Below are 13,229 nucleotides of genomic sequence, written 5' to 3'. Positions count from 1 at the left end.
TTTCGTACAAAATTTCAAGGTTGTAGGTGCTATGGGGTCTCCTGGACGCAGGCCCCCAGCTACTGACTTCCTTTCACAATTTCTTTGACCTTACTTTTTTTTAATATAAAAAGAAAATGCCTTTTTGATTGCTGTACGTAGCGCATAATAACTATCCATTATTACAGAGATGCTCACAAGAGAAGACACCAGTCAAGTTTTTATGGGATGTAGATGCTTCACAGTATTTAAAGGGAGTGGTGTGCAAAAACTCTTGGAGAGGATGAGCAACAAAGCATTTTACAGCAAAAGAGAGCAACCCTGATTATTACTATACTAGAAAATCGCCCGTCAAGGTATGACGAGAGAAAATAGCTTCTTCATTTGAACGATGCAATTGCCTGTTCAATGATATTTTGATGATTGAAATTTCAAAAATAACTCCATTGGATTAACCCTAAACTCCAGTAGATAGCGGTACACTTTTTCGTTTCTTCATGCTCCTGAAATTGCAGTTTTATCCGTAAAACAGCGGAATTACCGGACCGAGTTCAGCCTCGTCAAAACAAAGCCTTTCTCTGCATGCCAAACATTACCAAAAAATATTATCAAATTATCATGCCGCAGAACGAGTTTCATTGTTGATGACTTCAAGCGCGTTACTCGATCATTCGCTATTATATATATATATATATATATGAGGATATGTTTAAATCCGTCTAAAATTTCTCCTTAAAACAAACTTTTTTTCCAAACAGCGAAGTCTTTTCATTGAGGAGTTTACATATACGTATTTTAAATATCTTTTGCATAATAAGTTCATAGAAGTATAAAAAGAGCACTTAAGTAACATCCGAAGCGAGGTGATACGATCGTGTCGTTTCCCCTTTTCTTCGGTAGAGCATCCCATAAGCTAGACTTGATTTCACTCTTGTCACTATCAGCTAAAAATATCCGTAGCTCATAAACGACAAAGTAACAAAATTTGCATCTATTGTATAAAACCGCATGCAGTATGGGAACCCTCCCGCAATAGACGGAAGCTGCGGAGGAGGAAATAGAGAACTTTTTCACCGGCTACTGATATTGAGGGCATGCAAATTCAGCGATTGCAACCTTTCAGAACAGAAAACAGTTTCACAACGGAAAAACAGGTTTTTCGCCAAGACTCGTGATTGTTATTTTCAAGAAAAAACATTAACAATGCTATTTTTTCAAGGGTAGTTGCAATAATCACGTATTCATGTGTTACTCATTCTTTTCTTTTTTTTTTCTTTTTTAAAGGAAAGGAAAGTCCAGCGAGGAATTGCCTGGGCACAGGGTTGAGCGATTTAAATCAACTCGGTTTAAATCAGTTGATTTTTTCAAAAAAAAAAAAAAAAAATATATATATATATATATATATATATATATATATATATATATATATATATATATATATATATATATATATATATATATATATATATATATATATTGTTTTAAATCATGCTTTTTGGAGATTACAATTTTAAAAATTCAGAAGAATGAAATTGATGGGCATGAAGTTCGGAATATTTTTATCAGAAAAACCCATAAACAAACCAATATTAATTATAACGATCTTATCAAAAGAAAAAAATAATGATTCATATTCGCAACTCCAGCGCTCGAATACGCTACCCTTTCGGTGATTTATATACAGTGGCTCCCAAAAGTGTTCGTACACCTTGAAATTTTGTAGTAAAACCAAAATAACGCAAAGCTGAATTCGAATATGAAGTCCTTTTTTTTTTTTTCACACCATTCCTATGCCATTCTGAATAAAACACAGTAGTTTTTTTTTTTTTTTTTTTTCAGAATATTGCCAGATTTTATTTTTGAAATTTGTCTAAAAACGAAGAGACAGAGAAAAAATATGCCACAAAAGTCATCGTACACCGAAATAGTTTCAAATAAATTCATAATTAAAATCATCATATGTGGTTTTTTTATTATTTTTGCATTGTAATGATACTATAAAGACATTTGCCTTTAATTTTTTGTGTATTTATTCCCTAATATTCTGCTTAATATTTTTAAATGGCAGCTATGCGTAGAAAACAACAAACACGATTCGAAATTTGATTTTTTCCCTCACAGTAGCCGTAAATTGGTTTGAAATGTCTCTAAATTGGTTAATTTATACCATTCTATCGTGAAGGGCTTGATAAAATGCTTTAAAGACAAGAATCAGATCGAAAACAAGGTAATAAAAGTTCAACTGGAAAAGTTAACAAAGCGTGATCGCTGACTGGGTCATCAAAAGCGGATTGTTACTGGTATAATTAAAGGTCAGTAAGATTTTAGTTGTTCCTGATAAAGTACAGCATTATTGTAGCTATTAGGCATTAGTATAATCAGAATTTCAGTGACTGAAATCATTAGACATATTTATTTTACTTGCATGCAATGGGCGATAAGGTCACTTTCAAAAAATCAAAAACATTTTATGGGAAAAAATACGGGATGCGGTGTCCATCCACTTGTTAAGCATTATATAAAGTTCAAATGAGTCAATTTTTAGATTTTTAAAAAATGGGTTTTTTGAGTAAAATCACTTCAAAAATCGCTAATTTTTGAAAAATTTCAAATTTTATTTCCGAGGCTGTATGCATCTAAGGCTTATAATAATTTATGAAACTATCATATAAGGGCTTTAGACTGCAATCTCCGTTTAGTAAAAAAAAACTTTTTTTTTCCATGGAGAAAAAAATCAAAATCGGTAAAAATGCAGTTTTTTCGCCGCAAAAATGAATTTTTTTGTTCTTTATCAAAAAACCTAACTAAACTTTCAAAACGATGTCTAGAGGATATATGGGTCCTTATTTATTTTTATAAAAAAAATATCCAAATAGGTAAAATACTTTTGAAATAGTGTCCATTTCAAATGGAGTGTTTTGCGGTTTTTTTTTTCCAAAATGGCGGATTTTCCGCAGAATTTTAATAGGCTGTAACTGAAGAAAAAAAAATTTCTTGCAAAATCCTTTTGGGATATTTCATATGTCCTTTAGTTGTAACTACTGTAATTTTTTCAAAAAATTCGGTGATGGTCATATGACACTTTTCATACCTGCCTGCCTGATTTGAAATGGGAGGAAAGGAGGAGGAATCAATTATCAAAGAAATTAAGGAAACGCTGATTTAGCGTATAACATCCCATGCTAGTATCTTGGTTGGCAAGAGCGTCCGACTAGCAACGCGAAGGCGATGAGATCGATTTCCCCGTGAGAGAGAACCAGAAAACATAGTTTTTGAATGACTAACTTTCCTCAGCCGAATTCCGATTCAAACTTCTATGAATATTTAATCAAAACTCATTCGGTGCAGGATTCTGAACCGCAGTCGTGTTGTTGCATTGAAATCAGAAAGAAAAAAACCTTCTTTATTTTAATACTAGCAAAAATACCCGGCGTTGCCTGGGTCAGTAATAATTGTAAGAAACAATCGCTACTTTCTTTTGTTTTCTGTTTTAACTGAAAGAACTCAAAACACACCGCTTTGACGTCATTAAAAATTGAGCTTCATCCTTACCCATAAAAGTAAAAAAGCAATAAGTATAAAGAACGAAAGAGTATTCATTTAGAAACAAAAGCGCAAAGTGAAGCACATAAAAATTTGAAGAATTTCCAAAATATATCTAACAAAAACAAAGATCACTAAAAAAAAACTGTGCGCTTTATTTACTTAAATAGTACACACACAAAAAAAAGAAAAGAAAAAATGCTCTCTACTATGTTTACCTAAGTGTGCAAAAAGTGAGTTTCCAAATGTTTAACTGACTTCAGTCTCATGTTTGCTCCGGAGAAGCCTTGATTCAAAATTTACATTATGATTACTTTTAATGTTGCTGTTGTTAGGCATCGAATTTTCGACACAATGGAATTAATCTTCAATCATTTGATGTGGAAATTACATGACATTCACAGTTTTCGATCACGACGTTCTTAAACTAAGTTTTTTAGCAATAAATTATAGACTAAGTTGTTACCCGATAATGTAGCTATCAATGGTGAAAAAATGGTTAAAATCCGTCCAGTAGTTTTGAAGTTTACTACGGACATCCGGACAGAAGTAGCCCTTTATGTATAAAGATAAGGATGCAACTCCTAAGAAAGCAATAAATATCATGCTTGCTCCAGAGAGGCCTTGATTCAAAATTTACATTATGATTACTTTTAATGTTCCTGTTGTTAGGCAACGAATTTTCGAAACGATGGGTTTAATCTTTAACCATTTGATGTGGAAATTACATGACATTTGCTGTTTTCGATCACGACGTTCTTAAACTAAGTTTTTTAGCAATAAATTATAGCCTAAGTTGTTCCCCGATTATGTAGCTATCTATGGTGAAAAAATGGTTAAAATCCGTCCAGTAGTTTTGAAGTTTACTACGGACATCCGGACAGAAGTAGCCCTTTATGTATAAAGATAAGGATGCAACTCTTAAGAAAGCAATAAATATCATGCTTGCTCCAGAGAGGCCTTGATTCAAAATTTACATTATGACTACTTTTAATGTTCCTGTTGTTAGGCAACGAATTTTCGAAACGATGGGTTTAATCTTTAACCATTTGATGTGGAAATTACATGACATTTGCTGTTTTCGATCACGACGTTCTTAAACTAAGTTTTTTAGCAATAAATTATAGCCTAAGTTGTTCCCCGATTATGTAGCTATCTATGGTGAAAAAATGGTTAAAATCCGTCAGGTAGTTTTGAAGTTTATCTCGGACATCCGGACAGAGATTAGCCCTTTATGTATAAAGATGAAAAAATCGCAGTATCATACAGGTTTTTTCTGAAAGGTGTTTCCTGTGGGTCCGACATAACTTAACACTTCATCGAATCATCATTAAGAGATTCATTTCAAGGATTTTTTCAAAGCTATCAGCGAAAAAGAAACAAACAAGGCTCATTTTTACTGTTATTCAAAAAAAGTAATTTAAAAACAGTGTTTTTGAAATCCTACTGTCTCGCCAGCAATTTCATATTATTTGCATTTCATCGCAAATCAAGTCGATGCTTTAAGTATTTTGCCACATAATGCAAATTATATGAGAAATTTCAAAAAAAAAAGAAAAAAAACACATCTTCACACTCTCTAAAAGATTTTAACGCTTGTTAACCACCAAAAAGAAGTTTAAGGCGCATATTCAGCTCTAACAGATTTCAATCGAATCGAATACGATCAGTTGCATCTACCAATAGCCCAGCCTGAAATTCCTTCGCCCCATGCAGATGGAAATTTTCAGCTTCGCTACTGGTAGATAGAATTCGATCGAATCGAACATAGTCGAGTTGAATGATTCCTTAAATACAAAACTCGATATGGGCCATAAAAAAAAGGTGAGAAATTGAAACATCATGGGGCTGGAAGGCGGAGAGCGAAAAGAAAACATTATCCCTTTTTATACCCCATACCAAATGTGTACCAGAATCAATTTTGACGCTTTACAAAACTGACATTTTTTATCAAAATTTGAATGCGTATATTTAATTTTAAAAATTGTTTTTGTTTCCAAAATCTGTTAGTTTAAAATCACTCACATGATCTTGTTTAACACTAAAGAAGAATGAACTTAAACAGTATTTTTTTAATTTAATGAACTTCAATGTGATAAATTCAAACTTATACATTTTTTGAAATTAGGATGCAGGCAATAACATAGAAGTCATAATTTCGAATTTTTCGCATCGTAAAGATGACGCGAAAAATCCCACGATTTCAATGTGTAGACTATAGAAGCTAAAACAGAAAAAGTTCTTATTGCTATAGTAGATGGAATCATTAATTATAAACTTAAAATTGATGTGGTGTACGCTATCTTTGGCTTTTTTTTTTTCTTTTAACTCAAATCTAAAGTTTTGGAAAATATTTTTCAATACAATTTTTGCAACCCAACTACAATTTAAAACTTTGAAATACGCGAAAATACGCTTAATCCTGTAATGTTTTAGGACAAGAAATTAGATTGATGAAAAGAATAATTTTCGAAATCGAAATCTTAAAGACGTAATTTTCGCAACTTTCAGACGCAATTTAAGCACAATTTCATTTTAATTCCTTCGCTGTTCTTCAAGACGCAAATTCGCCTTCCCCAGAAGTTTTCCGAAAACTGCACTTTAGGCTATCTTTGATGAACGTTAGGGGAAGGAATAGGAATGGATTGAGTTCGGGACTCCCCGGGAATTGTTTGACAGTGAGGTTTTAAAGACTCAATTTTATCAATTTGGTGATTCTAGAAGGAGTGAGAAATCCCTTCCCTTATTAAAAAACATTTTAAAGCCATCTTTGGCGACCTCTGACAAGTAAGCGGGAGGCACAGGCGGTTCGTACGAGGGGCAATAAGGGGAACTGTCCCTCACTTTCAAAAACCCAGGGCCCTTGCCCTCTCACTTTTTAGAGCTAAACATTAGTGATTGATTGAAAAATGATTTCTTTGTGGCGTGGACTGTGCGAATTGATTTGTTTCCCGAAAATTGTAACTGAAAATTCTAAATAAATAGGTTTTTCTCATGTTATTTCATATGAATGGAACTTCGATTTGAAAGAGGGAGTCTACGGCGACCCTCCGTCCTAAAAAATTGTAAAATAAAAATTTAAAAAAAGAAAAGAAAAGAAAAGAAAAACGGATCTATTACGGAAAACAAACGTACTTGATTTATTTCTAGTTCTTAAAAATAAATAAATAAATAAACTACGCAGCAACTGAATAATGTAGTACAGTAGAGGCCCAAAAACTCGGCACTCGATAACCTGGGCGAATCCAGAAAACAGCCGGCAGGATGAAAGAAAAAAGCCTTGCTCCACGCATTTAACATTTTCCTCCGTCAGGTCCCAGTTTTTCCGTATACTAATAATGTTATTTTAAACCGGATTGTAAGTATATTATGAATTTCCAACATTTTACGTTTTTTCTGGGAAGTAAAAAAAAAGAAAAGTTTTAAAATAAGCAATATGTTTCATTTGTGCATTTTTGAAGGTAATCCACGTTGTTGAAAGTTAACCTACAGAAATGCCATTGGACTTCTCGTCTGCAAATGAAGATGAATCAAAAGAACTGGAAGCACAACCTATCCCTTCTTTCAATGTTGAATAGAAGAGCTAACAAATAGTGATAGACTATTTTCTTTCTCATTAAGACCAGGAAAAAGAAACTTGCAAAGTATTTCAATCCTGGAAGATGCTGCATTTACTTTACTTAGAACTCAATGACTAAAAGGAAATACACTATTACGGATTGTTTTCAACTTTAACACCCGGATTCGCAACTAAATCTGTTAAAATGATATCTATAACAATGTTGTTTTCGTTAAATATAGATATTTATGCCTTTTGAACGTAATCTTTACTAACTTTAGTTTTTTCTGTTTTATTTTTGGCTTCTATGTATTTCCCGTATTTTACGTTTTTTTTTAACATAGTCCCTTGAGAAACGTAAAAAACCGGGGTTTTACTGTACATTTATGAATTTAATCAGAAACGTTACCACGCAATTCACCCAAATGTCAATTAATGTCTTTTAATTTAAGGAGTGGAGAACTTCGTTTCTTTTTGATTTAATTATTTAGTTTTTGGAAAAAATTATAAGAAAAATGCTTCTCCACTTTCAATTATAAACATTAACTATTTTGAAACCTTTGTTATGATATGAGAATGCCACCAAGCTCGGATCCAAAAGGTATTCAAGGAGGGACGTTTGATTTCCAGATACTTACTCAATTATTAATTCCCAAACCTCCGCCTCCTAACTAATTTGAGATCGTCTCAATTTTTTTTTTTTTTTTGGAACTTCCATTTCAAATCTATTTTTTTTTAATTCCATCAAAGGTGTTTTTTTATAGTTACTTCTTTTTGGAGGGGAGAGATCCCGAACCCCATCCAATTAACGTCTAAAATTGAATTTGTAGAACTTCGAAAAACTAGAGATGGTCTACAATTACGTTTTCAAGACTAAAATTCGTAAAAAAATCCAAGGGAGAACTCTCTTTTTCGTAACATTTTTGACAGGCCCAGATCTATAAATTTTGGGACCCCCTGTACATAGGCGGATTTAGGCTGTGAATTCTAGGGGTGCAACAGTACAGCAGCGGCGTAGCTAGGGAGGGGCGGATAGAGTGGTTCTCCCGGGCGGCATACTTTTCGGGGCGGCGATTCATCACTTTTGATGTGAAAAAAAATCAAATAAGGAAATCATACTTTAAATCTAATATTGGATTCAATGAGAAAAAAAAAAAACCTTTGAAATGTAAGGTTTTGGTATGACTGAACGGTCATTTCAGTGTTCAAAGTTGAAATATTTCCGTAGTGAGCACTTGGACTTACCTCATTCACTTAAAGTCCTAAAATTATTTTGTAACACTTAAATTGTATTTTTAAAACTTACATTTCGGAAAATATTTAAATAGTATCAAATATATTTCTGTAATATAACATCTGCGTCTGTATGTAAATAACAAACATATTTCTGTAAAAGTTGTTTCTTTGCCAGTGCTGAGTTAATGCAAGGAGAACAAATTCTAGGAGCTGTTTCTAGAAACAATAACTCCAATGAGTAGGGTCCTGTCTCAGTTCGTGATTGCAAAAAACATAATTTGAATTCAAAATTTCAGAATTCAAATTAATTTTAATTTATTTAATTTTTTTTTAATTGAAAATCCAACCAACCGCGCGCCCCCTGGCAACCCCGCAAATCCGCCTATGCCCCTGTAACAAAATTGTAGGGTCTCTTCCCAGAGACCAGCAGTGAAAAAAAGCTTCGTTAGTAAATCTTATAGTTTTTTTTTTTTTTTTTTTTTTTTCAATTCTTTTTGGCGTTGGGCTCTTAAGAGCCTGTTTCTCCCCCCCCCCCCGCACTGCGGGTACGCAGATCCGGGTCTGATTCTTGAAGATCGTCTAAAATTGCATTTTTGGAACTTCACTACGGAAAATATGTCGAGGGAGAGTTTCTGCATCTCGGCTCAAGGAGGAGGCGATCGCTCCTTTGTATCCGTCTTTGGAATGCCATCGTTTATTTAACATATACTCCGACGCAACAGGTTCCTTTTATTTTCCAAAAGCAGCGGGGTGGAACAATTGAACCCCCGTTCCCCCTAAATGACGGGCCTGACAAAGATCAAGCATCAACAGAAATAGAATATTAAAGTTTAGATGGAATGACATAGCAATTTTAGTGCATGAAATGTCCAATAAATGTAATTTTTTTTACCATTGTGATACAAGATTAAAAGAAAAAAAAAGAGCAAATAATTTCACCTTTAGAATAACTTTTATTGCATTGAAAGCAATCATCCGATTCATGATCACTTTTTTTTTCTAAAGTAAGAATGAAAATAATACTCGGTTTTAACAAAGATATAAATGATTTTTTGTAAACATATCGACTTACCTCAATTCTCCATATATTAATTCCTACTTCTTGTCCAACACCCTCAAATGCTGGGTCCAACACAGTCATTTCTTGAAAGTTTTAAATTATGTATATTCCAAAAATGTTAAAAACTTATTTATTTATTATTATTTTATTTATTTTTTATTTTTTTAATATGCTCTCTATTTCTCCGATGCGGTTACTTTGACAACCGATCAACATATGTGGTTGTTTGGAGAACTGCAAGGAGAACTGTCATGAGCATTGTTGCCAAGCCGTTGCCAAACTTTCAACTGGATATCATAGTTGTAAATTACACCACTAGGGCTAAAAATAGTTTCAGAAACGCATACTAAAACTTCATTTTATTTCGTTTGATTCAACACGATGTAAAAAAAAATGTTATTCAAAAGACTGAAAGAGGAAACAAACATTCATATTACCAATTGTTTTAGTTGCTTATGCTATCCAAATCTTCATTTTTGTTTCGTTTCAATGCACACAATCAATATAATAATTGCACAAAAATACACACTTTTTTTACGAAATAAATTACATTATGTTTTAAAAAAATATTTTTATTATTTTTCTTTGCGTTAAGAAGCAAACACTGACATGCAAATATTTTTAAAGCTTTTAATCCGTTACCTTGTGATGTCTTGTTGAAGTAAAGCTTTATCAGTAGAAGAAATTAAAAAAAAAAGAAAAGCATTGTAAAGACAATGAGTACAGAAATTGTTATGAAGGCTTTGTAGCTACAAATGTATGTTGCTGCTTTTCAAAAAGAAGTATCAATGTTTTAAATTTACATTTTCTACGTCGCGCTTACTTCGAAAAATTTGGCAGCCATATTGACTCACTGAAATCTCCCTGCTTTGGCACATTGCTGTAATTAGAGGTAGGCTAGTGTTCGCGCATGAATTATTTTCAGAAAGTAGATTTCGATACTCGCAAACGTAAATGAAATTTTGTTCATGAGGTAGTTTTCTTATGTTTTTCATGCATTGTTATAGTTGCCCATTTATCGATTTTTTACGTGTATAAAAATGGCTGAAGGTTAATTCATGTGATAAGACAAGATTGGTCAGCAATTGTGTTTTAATGTTGTGTAAAAACCCTTAGTTCCTTTTTTTCCCCCCCTCTTAATACAGTAAAATTTCTATATTTTTGTATCTCTTGTTGGCATTTGTTTGAAAATGTCTGCTTTTATGGATTATAAATTTTAGCTGAATAGTTGTCACTGGCATTTTTGCCACTCTATAACTTAAGTTTCATTTCAATTTCCCTTAAGCATCTTCGTAGAACAAATGAGTGATTTCATGGCAGTCTTATGTGTGCTTATTGTTCATTTCAGATAGCGGTGAATTTTCTTTCAAGAGGAATTTGAAATTTCAAGAAGACGAGTTCTTAAAGTGGACTGAACTTTTTTTATTTTATATTTAATTATGGCTTCAGTACAAGCGGAAACACTTATGAATCCAAATCATAATGCTGGTAGTCCAAACAGACTTGGAATGCCTTTAAATTCCAATGCTATAACAAGGTAAGTTTATCTCGTAGCGTCTCTTTAATTTTATTTTGACTCTCAGTCCGTGGCTGTTTTAAAGTTACGATTAAGGTTTTTTTTAAAAAACCCTACAGTTTTTTGAAATACAAATTAATAGTTGAAACATGTGCAAATAATTGCTTTAATAGCTCTGTATTTTGGTATTCTCTCATCACTTCTAATGCTAATCATGTATGAAAGTCTTCAATGTCATTTAAGTTTAACATTCCTTATTTTTTAACAGTATTTAAAGATAGAATCTAGAATATCTATGCTAGCATATTTTTATGTGGGATTAGCATGTTATGCTGAAAGAATTTTCAGAAAAAGGAAAGTTTTGGATATTAGAAAGGGCTGGGGAGCTCAATCCATAAAGGTTGTTGGCTTAAGAACTATTCGATGAACTTACCAAATTGCTTCTAAAAATGCCAATCTGAAATAATAAAGCTGATTGATTTTAAAGAATAAAAATTGAATATATGAACTCGGAAAGAAATCTAGAGTTGAAATTATTTTCAATCTATGTAACTTAATGGTGAAAATTTCTCTCCTGAACCAGATTCTATCATTCAGTCATTTTTTAAACTCCTGGCTAAAAGAACTAACAAATCTCTTAAAATGTGAAGCAAATATAAACAAAATCGTTCTTTGGTAGCATGCATGATATTTGCACAATATTCTTTTTATCATTAGCATTAAAACTTAACATTGTTAAACTATGTAGATTGCTTTATAAAATGAATCTAGCCAAGATTTTAGAATTATCCCAAAATATTAGATTAATTTTAATTCTATAAGTTATGTTTAAACTGACCAGACGTCCCAATTTAGCGGTATAACCCTGCTTTGTGTCTCAGTCACGCTGATGGAGTGTCCTGCTTAATTGTCCCTCTTTTCCCTTAAAGTGCCACTGAATTTTCACTTCTGTTGAAATTTTTCCAAATATGGAAATATCATATTTCATTAAAAATTTTAAAGGGTAATGACAAAGCTTTGGTTATGATATCACAAACGTTCAATTTGTTAAGCAGAAAAAATATTCATTAATATTTTAAAGTGTTAGTTTTAATGACATATGAGACGGCACATTCGGGACAAAATCGGTTTTCCATGAAATGGCTCAAGTAAATTAGATTTTTCAACATTTTCAAATGGTGCTTGGCTATGCTTTTCTCCACCACACTCTCTTCTGCAAAAGTCAGTTTTTCTAATTATTTAAGTATTTAGAAATACATAAGCAGATGTTCTAAGTTAAGTGACTGTGTTAAAAAACAATTGTTTAGCAAATCACAGTTATGATATTGCAACGTCCACAAGTGATGTCATCCCTTGAGAGGGGAGGGGTTCATGAAATTGTGACGGGGGGGGGGGACAAAAAATAACATCACGCAGTTATTATAACAATATGTTTATAGAAAAGTGACAAGAGGAGGGGTAAGATGAAATGTGACATTTCACTTACGGGCAGCCTATTAGTACTCCTTCAAAAATCTCATTTTTCTTCTTTAATACTCCTCCAAAACTCCTTCATTTTATTTCAGAAATTGAGTACGAACCCTTTCTTTAGTTACTTAATTTCTTTATAGTTACTTCTGAAACAAGAACATAAAAGTATTTCAGAATTCAGGAACAATTACTAGGATTTCATAAAATATATATATGGCAAGGCAGGGCATTTAATTCAAAATAATTTTTCATGTGAGATCTAAAATTATTCTAAGTGAGCCTCTGCCGAAAAGCCTTAATTTTTTGTTTGAAAATTTTGGTCACATTAGTTTTGTTGCTAAAAAAAGATGTGGCATAGATGTTTAGTTTTGTACGGTTGTGGGTGACTTATGATTAGGCTTGCCGGGCGTCCCGGTTTGACCGGGACGGTCCCAGTTTTCGCACAAAATCCCGGTGTCCTGACCGGATTGCTTCAAGTCCCAGAATATGCTAAATTTGGTTATAGATGACCAAAAAAGTCGAAATTATCAACTGAAAGATTATTTAGGCTTAGGATAATTATTTCGTCATTTGAAACATTGACATGTAAAATTAAAATCAATTTGGGGGAGGGGGCTTGTGAGGATTTTTACAAGAATAAAATTAAAAAGCTTTCTGAGAAACTCGACTCTTTCCCTAGCCATGAAAAGTATATGTAAGTAGTGTCAAGTTTTTATTCCTGGTTCAAAGTACTTCTTACTGAAGTAACTTATAAATATCAACACATAGGACATAAAAGTTATAATTTATCTGTGTGTGTCAATTATCCCTGGTTTACTTTCGCAACTAGTAGAGGAAACTGCTATACCCACAGACAAAATTTACTT

The 13,229-nt window shown here is 32.7% G+C and overlaps 2 protein-coding genes across 6 annotated transcripts in view; one reads left to right on the top strand and one right to left on the bottom strand.

The window, feature by feature from the left end:
* The window catches only part of LOC129224925 (gelsolin, cytoplasmic-like), a 48,185-nt gene extending 38,648 nt beyond the window's left edge, over nucleotides 1–9,537 (bottom strand). For both annotated transcript variants that reach the window (XM_054859481.1, XM_054859475.1), the window contains exon 1: nucleotides 9,390–9,537. In XM_054859481.1, the coding sequence (XP_054715456.1) occupies nucleotides 9,390–9,458 (69 nt within the window). In that variant the 5' untranslated portion in view covers nucleotides 9,459–9,537. The remainder of the gene's footprint in view (nucleotides 1–9,389) is intronic.
* A 443-nt stretch (nucleotides 9,538–9,980) lies between these two features.
* Nucleotides 9,981–13,229, top strand: part of LOC129224898 (ATP-dependent RNA helicase me31b-like) — a 40,571-nt gene continuing 37,322 nt past the window's right edge. Inside the window, exons 1-2 of one of the 4 annotated variants that reach the window (XM_054859451.1) lie at nucleotides 9,981–10,269; nucleotides 10,726–10,914. In XM_054859451.1, the coding sequence (XP_054715426.1) occupies nucleotides 10,817–10,914 (98 nt within the window). In that variant the 5' untranslated portion in view covers nucleotides 9,981–10,269; nucleotides 10,726–10,816. The remainder of the gene's footprint in view (nucleotides 10,270–10,725; nucleotides 10,915–13,229) is intronic. The other 3 variants (XM_054859445.1, XM_054859465.1, XM_054859457.1) reach the window with 3 other exon arrangements.

Source organism: Uloborus diversus, chromosome 1 (assembly GCF_026930045.1).
Source record: "Uloborus diversus isolate 005 chromosome 1, Udiv.v.3.1, whole genome shotgun sequence".
NCBI lineage: Eukaryota > Metazoa > Arthropoda > Arachnida > Araneae > Uloboridae > Uloborus > Uloborus diversus.
Note: the sequence above shows the minus strand (reverse complement) of the source record. Positions and strands in the feature narration are given on the sequence as shown.